This window comes from Argiope bruennichi, chromosome 9 (assembly GCF_947563725.1).
Source record: "Argiope bruennichi chromosome 9, qqArgBrue1.1, whole genome shotgun sequence".
Classification (NCBI taxonomy): domain Eukaryota; kingdom Metazoa; phylum Arthropoda; class Arachnida; order Araneae; family Araneidae; genus Argiope; species Argiope bruennichi.
In genome coordinates, this window is record NC_079159.1 from 72,175,155 (window position 1) to 72,191,335 (window position 16,181).

The 16,181-nt window shown below is 25.9% G+C and overlaps 1 protein-coding gene across 1 annotated transcript; it reads right to left on the reverse strand.

The window, feature by feature from the left end:
- Positions 1-6,003: 6,003 nt before the first annotated feature.
- LOC129984206 (calumenin-like) lies at positions 6,004-16,066 on the reverse strand. The gene is made up of 7 exons (XM_056094029.1): positions 15,963-16,066; positions 13,385-13,489; positions 12,700-12,864; positions 11,280-11,442; positions 10,125-10,361; positions 8,953-9,149; positions 6,004-6,917 (listed from the first exon to the last, which is right to left on the reverse strand). The coding sequence occupies exons 2-7, from the start codon at positions 13,484-13,486 to the stop codon at positions 6,813-6,815; spliced, it is 969 nt and encodes a 322-aa protein (XP_055950004.1). The 5' UTR covers positions 13,487-13,489; positions 15,963-16,066; the 3' UTR covers positions 6,004-6,812.
- Between the last annotated feature and the right edge of the window lie 115 nt (positions 16,067-16,181).

Genomic DNA, 16,181 nt, shown 5'->3' on the forward strand with positions numbered 1-16,181 from the left:
ATATTTTTGAAACACCATAAATTACTTAGAACCGAAGGTATACTTTTATTAGGTGGCGTGTTACATCAACTTCAAAACATTAATTTAAAGACTATCAGTATTATCAAAAATTTAAACCTTTCTGTTTCTTTTTATATTCTCAGTTTCAATGCTGTCGCATGTTTTCTTAATTTCTGTTCTGTTAGGGATAAATTATGTATCGTTTATGTAACTTCTCATTTTATATATGAAATGTAGTAATCACCGAGGCATAATAGACAATAACATTTTAATACTCTATTTAAAAATAACATTTTATGTGAACAATCATATTTCAATAAAATATGTTTTAAGTTTTTAAATATACTGCCATGTGAAATGGACGTTTTTCCAATACTCCTAAATTATGTATGTGATTCTATCACTTCCTCCTAATATTTTTCAATTTCCTTTTTTTTTTCTTTTTTAAAAATTTTAACTTAAAGCATATTTTTCTCTGTTGTTCTTGACTAATCACTCTATTAAGATTTTTTGTTCAATGTTTTGCACACATTTGAACACTCTTCAGTAAATCAACTTAAACACACATGTTAACAGACCTGAATATGTATTCAGCGATTAATGTTTGTCAAGAGTATCCTTCACATACTTTCCATATATTTATTGTTAAAAACTATAAAATCAATTGTAAAGCAAGACAATATAGGGTTACAAAATTGCCTAAATTTATAATTTTGCTGCGAAAGAAAAGAATTCATGGGAACTATTCCAAAATAATAATCGATATTTTGCAAATGTTACTAAATATAAATATACATTAGATATTAGGAATGCTTAATAAAAATTTAGAAAAATGCTTTTATTCTTTTTTTCCATATTTTAGTTATTTAGTTCTCTTTAAATGCTTTGAATTTCTGTTGCAACTATCGTAAAATAAAACAAAAACTATTTTAAGAATAATATTAATTATATTTTTCAGGTGAATTACATAAAGGAATCTTTTAAAACAGAATGGAAACACGAAATGTTTCGTTTAAAATTATGAATGCTATTTCAAAAATTTATCTAAGAGGTTTACTTCTATGAATAAAAGTGAATGTATGTCTTTCTTTACGTCTGTATCAGGGTGCTTAGCATCATAAAAAGTGGTGAAACTTGAAAACCATTTTTAAGCACCTTAAAAATGCTTTTTTCCTCATACGTTGAATTCAATAATTTGAAAGCGTAGTCGTTGAAGGCTTGTTTATGAGAAGTACCAAGAAAAAAGAAGAATTCGGACAGGGAATCCAGGGTGAAATAGATCCAGGGGTTCCAACACATTTAACGCTCGCGAGACTTTTTTTTAACATTGTGCGTTGCCGTTATTGAAATACTGCAATAGTTTTCCAGAAGGACCAGTACGAAATATGTGTTGTGCCATACTTTTTGCTGCTCGAAAAACATTCGATTTTTTTTTTTTTTTTTTTTTTTTTTTAATTTCACAAACAGTAATCAAATTTTGAATGTTTGAGATGAAGTAGAATTTATTTCATTTATGCCAGGTATCCATTATGTGTTGTTGAAGAATGTTCAGATTGTTCCAGTCAACAGAAAATCAAAATACAGCATGATGAATTTGGTGCGCCAGAGATATATCGAACATGGTAGATGCCTCCGTAAACACACTTGCAGTGAAGCCTTGTTAGTACATTAAACATTCCATCATCTTTTTCTTTCGTTTGTTTTGGAATAATTTCTTGAACGACTTCTTAGATTGATTTTAATAGTCTTTACTGAAATGTAATAAATTGCGCTTTGTACTTACTACGTTATTTTATCGTGTAAAATCTAGTATGATGAGATTTAAATTTGAAGATATTTTTTCAGTCATGGTGATTTATTTCATGGTGTAATTTTTAAATGGACCCCGTCCATTTGATTCACCCCCGTATTATTTGTTGGACCAAACTCGCCAAATTTTAGTTATTAACAAAAAAAGACAAAAAAAAAAACCCTGCTAGTTTTCTGGTATTTTAAATCTTATCTTTAATGAAATAAATAAAAGTTTTTCAATACCTTTATTCTTCGGGTCCAGATTCTATCGTTCTATAACGATTATTGCTTTTTTCTTTTTATAACTCGTGTAGAAATTTTGTTCCCAGAGAAATCTGTCTTTACATATAAAAGTTTGCCCAAATTGACAGAGAAGTGCGCAGCATAAACCATTTAAATTAGCAGCATGAAATATGTGTAGTTATTTTTGGGATTCAGAATCCGACTAAACAAGGATTTGTCAAAATCTTAATTAAAAGAAAACAAACAGAATTTTGATGTTTTTTTTTACCATAATATCATCACACAAAAATGATTTTAATGTTGTGTTAAAGGCTTCAAAAATAGCTTTTCAATGATAAAAACTTTGTTTGAATCAATGCATTTTTTTAGTAACTTTTGAAAAATTAGTTTTGGACACAATTTATAACAATGATTTTTATTATGATGAAGTTGAAAACAATGCCATTTCTTCTTCGAATCCTCACGTTGCCTTATTTTACCGTGGATTAAAGTCATGGGAAAATAAAGAAAGAAAGGAATAAAAAAAAAAATCTTTATTTACTTTTATATTTAAAAGCAAATAAAGCAGTTTTTAAGCATTATTAATTTAAGCAGTTTATTGAATACAATTTTTTTATTTGTAGCGATTTCGTAATAGCGAGGACCGAACTCGCAACGTTTAGGTTCGTAGCCGAGTAACAGGACCACTAGACAAAAGTGATCACTCCTATCCAGAGACTGTTATCTGGCTTATAAAGCTTCACCATACACCGTAATGGATAAATCTAACTTTGAATTTCAAGGTGAGCTGAGGGATTCTAAAGAATCATAAGAAATAAGCAAATATTTACACTTTACTGATAATGAAACTCATGATGGTAAAATATTACGAAAACATATTCGGCGGCTAATAAATGATTTTATTGTATATCCTAGAAATGTAGACACATCTTCAGAACAATGGAAAGAAATAGATAATGTGCCTGAAATAAATTTACGGGAGTGTCTGGTGTAAACGTTTTGATGTTGGAAAACCTAGAATCTAATCCGAAGTCATGAGATGTTTTTGACATAGGGATGAATATGAACTTATGAATTGCAATGATATCCATATCAAAAATATAATTTCAGTCCATAATATGTAAAAATTATAAAATGAAACGAGTTTTTTTAAATAAAAATTAAATGGTTATTTCATGCACAACTTTTCATTATTAAATCGTATTTGAAGGGTTAAAGGAGTTACTTCTTTCTTTATGGAAACAAGAAGTTGCTAAAGCAATTTAATTTTTTTGTAAAATAAGTATTATATATAATTTAAAAAGCAAGTTTTTATCAAATTTTCAAAATGCAAAAACGTTTAAAAAAAGTCCTTTACTAAATTTCAGAAGAAATTAAATGATGATGCAGTTTTTTATAGCTTGACCATTTCTGAATGCTGCGATTTTTTTCTATTAAAAAATTATTTTAGAAATTAAAATTAAAGAAACTACTAATTAAAAAAAACTCTAAAATTTAAAAGAACAACTAAATATTATAATTTAAAAAATGCACAATTAAAATTAATAAAAAAAATCTTGATAAAAAACTATGCATTATTATAAAACAGAAAATATCATATGCTTAGAAAATACCCATTTGTACAGGTACAAAGGTGCTTAAAAGTACTTAATTTTTGCTGCAGTTTCTCACTACGCACCCTGTGTATGCGAAGGAATTACCGTAACTTGATATTTATGAGGTCTCTCTAATCTGTTTTTTTTTAAACTTACAATTAGAATATCAAATTGATATTATTTGGGTTTCCAACTTCAGTTCTGATCTTGTAAAAATTTACACTGCACTATATTAGTGTATAATTTTCATGAGTTTTTGAGATAAACATGATTCTTGAAAACATCTAATTTTTAAATGTTGAGATATACAATTATATAACTTTTGTATTTCAGTTACAACACTTCGATCATTAGAACCATTTAAATTATGTGGTGTTACCTGCCATTTGGTTGGAAAGATTTATGCGAGTATGTGAGGAACAAAGATTTTTGAATAATGTTTTAAAATTTTACTTTAATACTCTTGTAGGGGGGGGGACAGATTAAAACATCTAAAGTTATTTTTAAGGGTTTTTTTTTGTTTTGTTTTGTTTTATCAACTTAATGTCAATTTCATTTTAAAGCTTTCTGTGTCACATAGAACAATCCATTCAGGAAGATCTACTTTGATCAATCCATTTGAAGCAGACCTTTTGCTGGTAGTTATTTTTGCTTATTGAAACATACAGTAGATTGGAAAAGAGAGAGAATTGGAAGAATAGTGAGATAGTTTTAAGCACAATAGCTTTATTAAAAAGTTCTGTACTAATGGAAAGGAACAAACAGAGAATCTGAAGCCATGTAGCAGAAAAAAACATTTTAGGATAAATCTTCATGTAGTACCAATTTCTTTTACCACTTAATCTCTTCACCTAGAAAATAAGTAAGCTAACTGCAAAATTCTGTCAAAAACTGTAGCTGCAATTTTTCTTCTTTTGCAGGAGTTTGTAAAAAATTTCATAACTAAAATGAGCATTACCTACACCTAGGGAATGACATTTCAAACACATCCTTTGTATTGTATATATATTGTTTCTACTAAGAGAAATCAGTTTGCAGATAACAATGTAATATTTTTCAATTTTGTTTTGTATGTCATTGGTATACAGCTACAAGCAACTTTGTTAAAAGAAAAAAATTAAAGGAATGTATTCTTGTTGTTTTAAATTGTCATGCACGTCAATATATACTGCACATACACTAGAGTGTAAAACTTCAGCAACTGCGTACAATCAGAAAAGTTGTTTAGCAATTTGGTTTTGGTCTCTCTTTGCTATTGGCTATTATTGCCTTTGTTTCACTTCATCCAACATCAACCTTTCATATAGCTGTATTTGTACTTTTAAAAAGCATTAAATAATTTTTCTTTAGTGCATTTCAAACTCATAGGCAACACTCTTGAAACTTTGCTATCTTCTAATCAATCTCTTGTAAATGCATTTTGATAGTTTCCTGTAGCCATTTTAAACTAACCATATCACCTGTACTTGCTGTGACTTTCTTTTTCAAGTTACCTTGCACTACATGCAATAACTTTGCACATTTTGCCTGCCCTCATATCACTTGTAATGTCATGGTTCTGATATTTGCATATGTATTATCTTTCTGCTGAGCTGGCTTTTCATTGTAATTATACAAGCAACACTCTTCTGCAGAATTAAGTCTTGCACATTAATGTATATTGATACAGATAATATTTTAAAGAAACAAAAATGTATTAATTTACAGTTCTGTGAACTTCATCATTGTGATAGCTGTATATTGACAATATATTATTTTTCTCAGGACTGATGAAACGGATATTGCTCCCATTTAAATTTAATAACAGTAAAAGTACTTCTTTAAATTGGACATATTTAAGACAACTAATTACTGTAAAGTATTTTTTTTCTTATAAGATTGATATCTATTTAAAAATTAGTCCAACTTTTCAATAGTTTTATAGCTTATTATATTCACTTGAAAAATTTCTCAAATATCCTAACTAGTTTTGTGTTCACTAATGTAAAAATTAAGTACAATTCAGAAAATAATTTTACTTTTATCTTCATTATTTTAATTATTTAGATAACAAATCTTTCTCTGAGAAGTCTGTTACTAGAATTGCTTTGAAATACTAAATGAGAGAGTTAAAAATATTTTTTGAAGTATGGAAGGTGTTAGCAAGTAAACAAAACTAATATGCATCTTGACAAATTAATTATTATATATTTGTGCAATAAAATGTTATTTGAAGACTATTAACATCCTTTGATCAACAATATACAGTAGAACATAAACTAAGTACAATATGTAGCAGTAGAAGCTGTTATAAATTGTGAATTAAATCCAGGATAATAACATACAAGAAATCAGAGCTAAATTAGAATTGAAAGAAATAGACAGGAAACAAAAGTTGAAATAAATGTCAATCTTTATCATTTTCATAAAAAGCTGTTACAGTATTTCAATACAAAAATACATGACAAGTAACTTATTGAACATTTTCATTTATCTAAAAAAATATTTCATTTTTAACAAGTGCTACAATAAATAATGATATATCAACCTTTTGATTCCCAGAATTTTTCATGTTAAACCTCTATTAATGATTAACTTAATGAATGTCATCATAGAAGAAACAAAACAATTCAATAACAAATAAAGAATTTTTTGTTGTTGAAGATTTTAGTAGTTCTTTCTTACATAAAAAGAATCAACAAGATATAGATTGTAAATAGACTGCTCTTGTAAATATCTCTAAATTAAATTTAAATAAAATATCTAACTAACATTAATAAAATACTGTTAAAAAGATAATATCAAACCATTTTTTCATGCATTTCTTTCAAACCAAAAATATATATATATATATATTAAATTACTTTGATCAGTCAAATGAGAATTCTTTTTATGCCATTTCATCAGTGAAAGCTAACTAAGCAATGAAAAATCCGTTATGTATTTTAAGTAGTCCATGAATGGCAAAAAATAAAGCTGTAAGTATGTGTACTTTTTTCATGACAAGTTAAGTGGAAAAAATCTCCACTGTCTTGCTTATCAGGCAAGTTTTGGAAAAGTTAAAAGAAACAACAAGGAAGAAAAGGACTGCAAAAGGCACAGCCTTCCTCTTGCACAGATACACAACAACATAGGTATTTCAATAAAACACATAAAATACTAGTTTTCACTCTCAAATGCAATCATTTCTAAATATGACTTCATTCAAAATTCATCGTGTCTTGTTAAAGCTTCGCCAAAGTCTGTAGCTTGACTTCCAACAAAGAGATCATAATTATCCAAAATTTCTTCTTTAGATAATTTACTATCCTATAAGAAAATAAAATATTCTTTAAAAAATGATATAGTATTATGTATTATGATAATATTGGTGATTTTTAATTGAAATCCTATATTTTTGTATTTAAAAGTTTCACAAAAATTATTTTTGATTATAAAATACATATGAATTGGAAAGTAGTTACAAGGGATGGGGCACAGCATCTGCCCCAATTTAATTATTTATAATAACTTGTTATGTAACAACAAAAAATTTTTAAGGATATTTGAAGTTTTTAGATTTTAACATTAAATTACATTATTATTGAAAATTAATTTAAATTTCTAAATAATTTTAAATTTATCCCATTTCAGAGAATGAAATTCTTTGCATTTAGAGTGCTAGAAAATTATTTCCTGAGCAAATGTTAGTTGAAAAAGAAATCCTCTGAATTTGTTGAATACATTTGAAACACATTAATATATCAAAAATGCATTTAAAAAAATCAATTATTGAAATTGGAAACAGAAAGATAAAAAATCCTATTGTTTCTTCCCATGTAAATGAAAACAGGTGATAACATGAATTACTGAAAGTCTCAGGGAATATGCAAGTACCATAAGAAGTGGTAGGAATATGTCATTTTACCTCTATATAAGGAAACTACAGGCAGGAAAAATTATTTAAACAAAGTATTTAATTGAGAAACGATAAAAATTCAACCATGCATTTATGATATTTTTTCCAATACAGTGTATTTTAAAGGGTTAGAAAAATTATAAATAGGTTTAAATAAATTAATATGGTTGACATATTAAGATTTATTGTTTCAGTTCCTTCTCTCTTCACACATCATAATTACTTTCATAAAAATTCATATTTTTTAACTAAAAAATTCAAATTCTTTACAATGCCAGAATTATATACACCTACAGAAAGTTAAGTATGCTAATTTTACCTTAAAATTTACAATACATTCAATATCAAGATTTTATATAAAATTGTAAATAACTTTTTCAGTAAAATACTAAATAAAGCTTTTAAGAAATTCAAAATGAAGGTTGCAGGATTTTTTTTGGCAGCAAAGGTAAAAGACAATTTCGGAACTATTCATTCCTAAAAAGGACTGAAATGGAATTTTAAATATTATATAGCTGCCTTATTTAAACAAATTCATATATCAATTTTATCTGACAGGTATATAAGAAGCTAATTAATATTTAGAAAAAATATATAAAAAACAGATATTACAAATTCTATCAAGAATTCTACAGAGTGTGCAATATTCATATAATGGTGCAAATAACAAAAAAAATTATTGTGAAGGAAGCACAATCAATAAATTTATATCTCAAAACAAATAGGAAAATTTTTTATAGATTTTTTTTAGAAGAATCAATAGCAAACATTTGAAAATTCATTGCTTTATTTTAAACATTTGCCACAAGTATGAAAAAAAGCAATAAATATTTTTATCATATGAGAACATGATGTTGTTTTGGTCTGAGATTTTTGAAGCCTCAAAATGCGTAGGTAACAAATTGGCAATTTATCGCTTTTGAGGCATCAATTTTTCGCTTTTAGGGATATTAGAAAATAATGCAGAAGGTAGGGATATTAGAAAATAATGTTGTTAGAGTTGGCGATTTATCGTCAACTAAAGTTACAACTTGATTTCCAAATTATTCATTTTCTAAATTCTTACGAATTGTCTTAATTCCTTTAAATTATTAACCAGTTTAAACCGGTTTGTAACAATCACGAGACTATTCAGATTACACATGCATTGATATTTTGAAAAACGATGTTTTTTTTGTTTTTTGTTTTTTCCCATCTCAAAAACGGTAGAATCCAAAACTTTGTTTGCCAATTAGAAAAATTATCATTATATGTAGAGAGAAAGAGGGGGGATAGAGACCAATAGAGAAGTCTCATGATTGTTTTAAATCAGTTTAAACTGGTTAATAACTTAAATTAATTAAGACAAATAATGACTTAAAAAATAATGTTCTCACATGATAATTTGAAATCGTAGATTTCATTTTACTTTATTATTTTGTTTTGTCCTCTAATTTTTTTTCTCACCTTATTATCATCTGCTTCATGTATGAGATGCAAAGATTCTGCTTCACTATGATTGTAATCACTAGGAAGAATCCATTCTTTTACTTCATCTTTATCCATATATCCATCATTATTTTTGTCTCGATAGGTCTTGAATTGATCTCTTTCATTTTTTACCCATTCAGGTTCATCTTCTTCTCCTCCACTATACATATCACCTAATAATTAAATTAAAGACACATTAAATGTGTCCTCCTAATAGAAAATTTATTAACTAATTTTTTCCCCTCAAAATTTTAACTACTGTGATTTTTTAGTCAATGGGTACTTGAAAGATAGGTATGTTAAATTGAATCAAAAATATTATGCTGATAAAACATCATTTTAAGCTTAATTTATGACCCAAGCATACCAATAAAAATATTTAAATTTAAGCAAAAATCTTTTATTGGCAATGCTTTTCAAAATATAGACTTAGTAAACTAACACATTTGCCTATTCACTATATAAAAAAATAGCCTCTCTCCTTAGTACCAAAATATACAATCAGACAACTATAATTCCAAGAGATTTTTTTTTGATAAATCTTTTCTATTGTATTATTTAAAGTTCGTAACTTCAACATGATTATGCAGAATAGTTTTGAGAATGTAATAATTAGTTCATAATGATTATTTACTTCTAAAGACAAGTTAATCTTTTCCAATCAAGCTAATTCTTTTTATTTGAATGAGTTGAAATTAAAAAAAAAATTGTCATTAACAAAAATATAATTTTATATACATTGAACACTCCATCCTAACATCACAGCATTTTAAAATTATAAAAGGTTTCATACCATTAGATATCTTCACATTTGAGAATATATACATATATATAAAGTATGAAAAATTAAGAAATGATTAACATTATTATTAATAACTTTTTTCCTTTAAGAATTTCTAATTAATCTGATGGTTAAATATATAAGGTTTGATAAATTATTGCCATATAGTAATACATATAGAATAACACTCAGAAAGAGTAGAGTATTTAGATAATTATATTTAGGAATATATTAGAGCAGTAAATAATTTGATTCTTTTTTTAAAAATTAGTTTTAATTTTAAAAAGTAAAAACATTCCTGTTCTGGTTAACAAAAATAATGTTCAAATAATATTTTACTCTAGTAATATTAAAAATATATCTATACCAATATATTCTTGCAGAGAGATTCTACCATCCCCATCTTTATCAATATCCTCAATAGTTTCTGTAATAACTATATCTTGCATATGAGGTGCTTCTTCTGGATGAAGAAAATCAGCAAATTCTTCCTTCGACAATTGTTCATCTTTATTTTTGTCAGCAGTCATCCATCGTCGCTTGTCACGCTGCATCATTTCTTTATACGTTTTGATGTCAGGATCATCATCTTGACTTTGATCTTCTGTTTAAGAAAAGAATAACTTCAAGGACTTTTGCAAATTTACAAATAAAAAATCAAAATTAAAGAACACATTCGGTATAAAATGCTAATCATGATTTTTTTTAAAGCCTGAAATAAAAATTGTGTATTTTTAACAAAACAAAAATTAAATGGCAACTTAATGTGTATTTCTTAGTTTCTAACCATCTAAAGGACAGCCATGCAAAATTTATGTTAATAAAATTGCAAATTAAATAATAAAATTTACTTTGCATAATATAAATCGTATAGAAGTTGCTAGATACACACTATATTTTTTAAATATTACACTTAAGGCTTTAAAAAAAATAAGAAGAAGGACCTGCAAGATATTAATTTAATAGAAATTACATAAACATATCTGTTGTAAATGCTATACTGTAGCAGTATCAAATGATAGTAATCCACATGCTAGTAAGTCATGCTTTTAAAAGGACTTAATTGCTTAAGCATCCAGCTGTTTCAAGAAAATAAATTGTGATAAGTAAAAAAAAAAAAAAAAAAAAAAAAAAAAAAAAAAAAATCACTATTTTTCAGATATAATTATACAGTATGAGATACATTAAACATAATAAATTTCAACACCAAGCGATGATAATCAATTTAAAGTCTTATTCAAAGAAATAATATGTAACTTCTAATTTTAGAATAGCCTAAAGGATGTTTGTTTGTGTAAATTGATGGTCCTAAACACAGCAGTTACTAATAACAAAAGTTTTAAAAACATGAAAAATGCAGTATTGCCTTCTGAAATATTTAAAAAGTTTAATAATCTTCAAGAAAATAAAACTGTAGATTCAATTCAAAATTTTCCTTAAACTCTCTTACTATTCATTATTGCTTTAAGTTAAAAGCAAATGTCTCAGCGATGACAATAGTTAAAATGTGAATAAAATATACCATCAATGAAGCTGTAAGTGACTTTTTTATATGTCTCCCAGTCTAAAGTATCTTTTTTTGCTTCATTATGTGTCTCCCATTGCCTGTTCACATCATCAAGAATATATTTTTTTTGAGTATATTCAATCCAATTTTTCAGTTCTTCTTGAGTTACAAAGCCATCCTATGAAAATAAAAAAAGAACTATGTATTATATGACTTCACATTTTTTATAAATTCATGTTTTCATATACATTTGATATACATTTAATTGCAAGATTTTTTTTTGAAAAAAAAAATGATTTAATTTTCATTTTACAAGTTTCTTCTCAAATTCTAAATGAAACCCAAGATTTAATACATGATTTATAACATAATTTTATAAATAATTTCCACAAAGCAGTTAGATGCACAGTTCCTAAAAATTAATTTAGAAAGATTTGAAAGCAATCAAATTTTCGATAATCTGGTGTGTGTATATAAGTCATAATTTATTTATATAAAAGTAATTAAAATAAATTTTATATAATTTGTAAATACAATCAATATATGCATATGTCTTGGACAAAATTTATAAATAAAAATGAATTTTACAATAGACAAAACTAGTTAATTTTTCAAACAAAGCAATACTATCAAAGTACCCATGACATTGTCAAATATGGAAGTTCTCTTCCTTATTGGTCATATATACTAGTAAAATGGAAGAGAGTCATTAATGAAATAAAATAACTGAAAATAAAATGCATCTAATAAAGAACCCAGAATTATATTAAATTTAAATTCTCCATAAATGTGTTTCAATTTATAATCATGAAAAAATTTAGCTATGTACCATGTTATATATAGATACATACACACATAATTTTGCAGATGTATGGCCAAAAAAAAAAGAAGAGGCTTTGAAATTTTAACTTATTTCACCACAGGAATCATAATTTATAAAGAGAAAAAGAAACGAGTCAGTCTACATTATAACAAAAGAAATGAAAAATCATCCTTTGTTGATTTTATTATAATTCTGATATTGATATCTTTGCCACATGTTGATTTAGGCAAGGGAATCTTAAGCATCTTTAAAAGAATGTTATAAGCATTAGGGATTTTTATCCTTTTACTCCGAGCGTGTAAATGTAAAAGTATTTTAAGTTTTCTAGACAGCATGTTGAATTAATTTAATAAAAAAAGCAGGAATTAGAGCAGGAAATAAGAGAATATTTTAGAATGAAATTAATATGGACTAATTTAAAATAAAAATTAGGAAATTAATTAGAATATATATATATATATATATATATATATATATATATATATATATATACACATAAAGGTTATTTGTTCATTTCACATAAGAAATGGGATCTAAATTATTTAAAAAAACAAAGTGTAAAATTCTTCTTGGTAGAACATGTACAGCTTATTTATCCTTTAAAAAAATTACCTTGTCCTTATCAATCTTGTCAACTATTTTGGCAAGTCTCTCTTTGCTTTCTTCTGGGGATAATTCATCGAATTTTCTTGCCTCTTCCTCTCCTAAAAATGCTTCATGATCATACTGGGTATTATGCGCTTCATTTTCACCATAATGTTTTTCATCACTCAATGGCTGTTAAAATGACATATATATATATTATAAACATTTAATATCCTTTCAGTATGATGCATTAATTGAGCTATTACATAAATTATACAAAAACCCATATTATTAACCCAATTATACAAAAAATAAAAAAAGACAAATCTTGCAAAATAGAATAAATCTGCATAAGATAATAGTTATACAATTTTATAAAGATTATACTACCAATTTTTAGTTTTTAAAAGTTCTTTTAGATTTGCATATACAATAAACACCCAATCATAATTTCATATCAATTTAATTTCATTATAATTTTGATAAAATAAGCAATTTTCAAAAATTTCTTATATATCTAAATTTATTTGTATGCTATATAGAGCATTAGGTTGAAGCATAAACTGTTTCTTCCAAATAAAAAAAAATGCATAAATTTAAGAAAAATCATTAAAATTTACAGTTAAAAAAATTCAACACAAATGCTCAATCAAAAAAAAATTTAAAAATAATAAATAAGGTGCTAAAATTGTAAATTTTATTGGAATGTTACCTTATCATGCACTCTTTTACTACCATCTGGATTTGGAACTGCCCTGCACATAACAAACACCAGTAAACACACTAAAAGGATAACATTTCTGGAAATGGCCATAATCTGAAAATTTTCAAAAGAAGTGCTCTTTATCATATACACTGTTTTTTTTTCTTTTTCCCCATACTAAAATTAACAATGATAAAAGTAAAAATTATTTACATCTACACAATTTACTTATCTAAATGTCAAAGTCTAGATAAAAATTTGTAAATTTTTTGCCATATATTTTTAAGAATTCTACATATTTAGGAAAATTTTAAATAAAAAGTTTCTACTGAAGCATTACTTTCAATTCTTAAATTAACATATGCGTATACATACACAAAATGAAAAAAGCTTGAATTTCATTTTAACAGAAAAAAAAAAAGTCTAAAAAAATGGAGAAGTCATTTCAAATCAAATTACACACTTAGAGAAAAAAGTAGTAGAAAGAAACATCTGGCAACAATTAAATACAAATAAAAATGACTGTTAATCCTAAAAAGCTGTTCTAAATGTATCTTGCTCTAAAAAAAAAGAACTATAGTGATGCAGGTGAAAGATCTTAAAAATATATATTTAAGTTAATTTTTTCTCTTTTAAAAGTTAAAAAAAAAAATAAGAAGAATCACCATAGACATTTGCTTCCATAAAAGCAAATGTTTTCTGTCAGATCTTGAAAACTAACTGAGTGAAGAATTAAACTGAAATTAGGCTTGTTTTGTAACCAAAGAAAATTAACCAAATGTTCTTCTTATAGCAGTTTGATTCTCTATTCCTATTCAGCAATCGAAAAAATGTTTTTCTTACTTATGATAAAAGGAATTGATAGCTGAATAAACATAGCCATTACGGTAAGCATATGGAGGCAGTAATTAGGAACTGGACAAGTCTACTCCATATTTAATTCTGTTAGTTCAGCAATTCATTATAAGACAATTCATATAGAGTTCATATAAGTCCTCATTAATAAATATTTATAGTATAGCAATGCATGTCTTCAATGTATCTCATTAGTGTAATAAAATGGATTTGTTTTAAGAAATCAGAGACAGCTGAAAAGAAAGGTTGGTTGGAAAATTTAGGTTAATAATATATAAAAGTTCCATTTCCAGCAACTTTATTGATACATTCAATGTTATCCTCCAAGAATTGGGAAGGGGTGGGGGGGCACACTACCATTTTTTATTCTCATTATTTTCAATATACCATTATTTATAGAAAATCTATTTTTTTTAAAAATTATGTTCTCTTTAAAATAATAAAAGAAACTCCAAACATTTAAAAAGTTATATCAAACTTCATCAATAATTATTCAAATATACTAGTGCATAGGATTAATTTTTCAGCTGCTCATTATTAAAAAAATTTAACAAAAAGATTTTTTTTATTAATAACAGATAATCCAAAGTAAAGCTTTCAGTTCTGACAAAACGGAAGATGAAACATCACATCAGCATACAAGACTATCTTGAAAGATTATTAACTCAGCAATTTTAATAATTGCATTAAACTTTCTGATGCTTCTCCTTCTGAAAAATGTTCTTCCCATACTTATTCTTACTCTGTATGGTGCCTTATTTGGATGCCATTAATAAACTTATAAAATTATCATGCCTTATATAAAATTTCTTCAATTTCATAGAATATTCTGATTTTAAATAAGCAAAATTTTAATAGTTTCAAAAGACATTTAATTCTTTTATAAATGGGGTTTTAAAATACTTTGCTTTTTCTTCTTGATAAAAAATATAATTATTTCAAAACAAAGTTTTATAGTAGACAGGCTAGTATAAAATATCTTGACATTTAAATTGGGATAAAAAACTTCAACAAATGCAAAACCCTAATTTTTTTCTAATTCTAATCAGTTATTAGTAGTTAAGAAAAAAAGATATAGCTTCTACATATGCTTACAATACAATAAAATTTGAAGCAGGTGAAAGAAAAAAAAAAAAAAAATACACACAAAAGAAAATGTATTCAAAAATTCTGAAAGGAGCAAGTTTTAAAGAAAACAGATAAAAACTTTACTGATAATATATTATTACATGTAATTAAAAAAATTTCTCGCAATTAACCTCATTTTTATAATTTGTTAAAATACAAAAACAGGAGGCAATCTCCTGTTTTACTCAATATTTTGAAATGAAAGTGAAGACACATTAAATTCTAGATATCTTTATTATTACTTGATAAATCAAAGTCTTTTTACGATAAATTCTGTACCATCTATAAAAAGAAATAATTTTTAATATTAACAGATGCTCTTCTTAAGTCATAAAGAATATATTTATTGGAAGAAGCTTTTCTGTTTCTCAAACTTACATGCTTCAAAATCATTGCAATTTTGAAAGCTGCCGATCGAACTTATAACAAATACTTAGCAGAAAACAAATAAAAAAAAATCGTAAGTTTTAAATCAGAAATATTTTACATGTGTTTCACTGTGATATTCAAATTCCTCGAGCTATTTAATAAGAAATTCAGAATAATTTTGCAGATAGCTCGAAATATTTATAATAAATTTTAAAAAAAGTTTAAAATAACTTACGATGCTCTTCAAAACGTGAGCACTACCTAACTTTTAAAACAGAACTTCACGAACATTAGCGTCTGTCATACATCAACAGTTAAGGCCACGTATGAAATTCCGCGCTAAAAAAAAAGAAAGAACGTCACGAAATATGTTTAAAGAGGGAAAAATGAACTTAAAAAAAAGTGGAAAACAATTTCGTACGAAAAAAAATACTCCATCAGTGACAAAAAACGC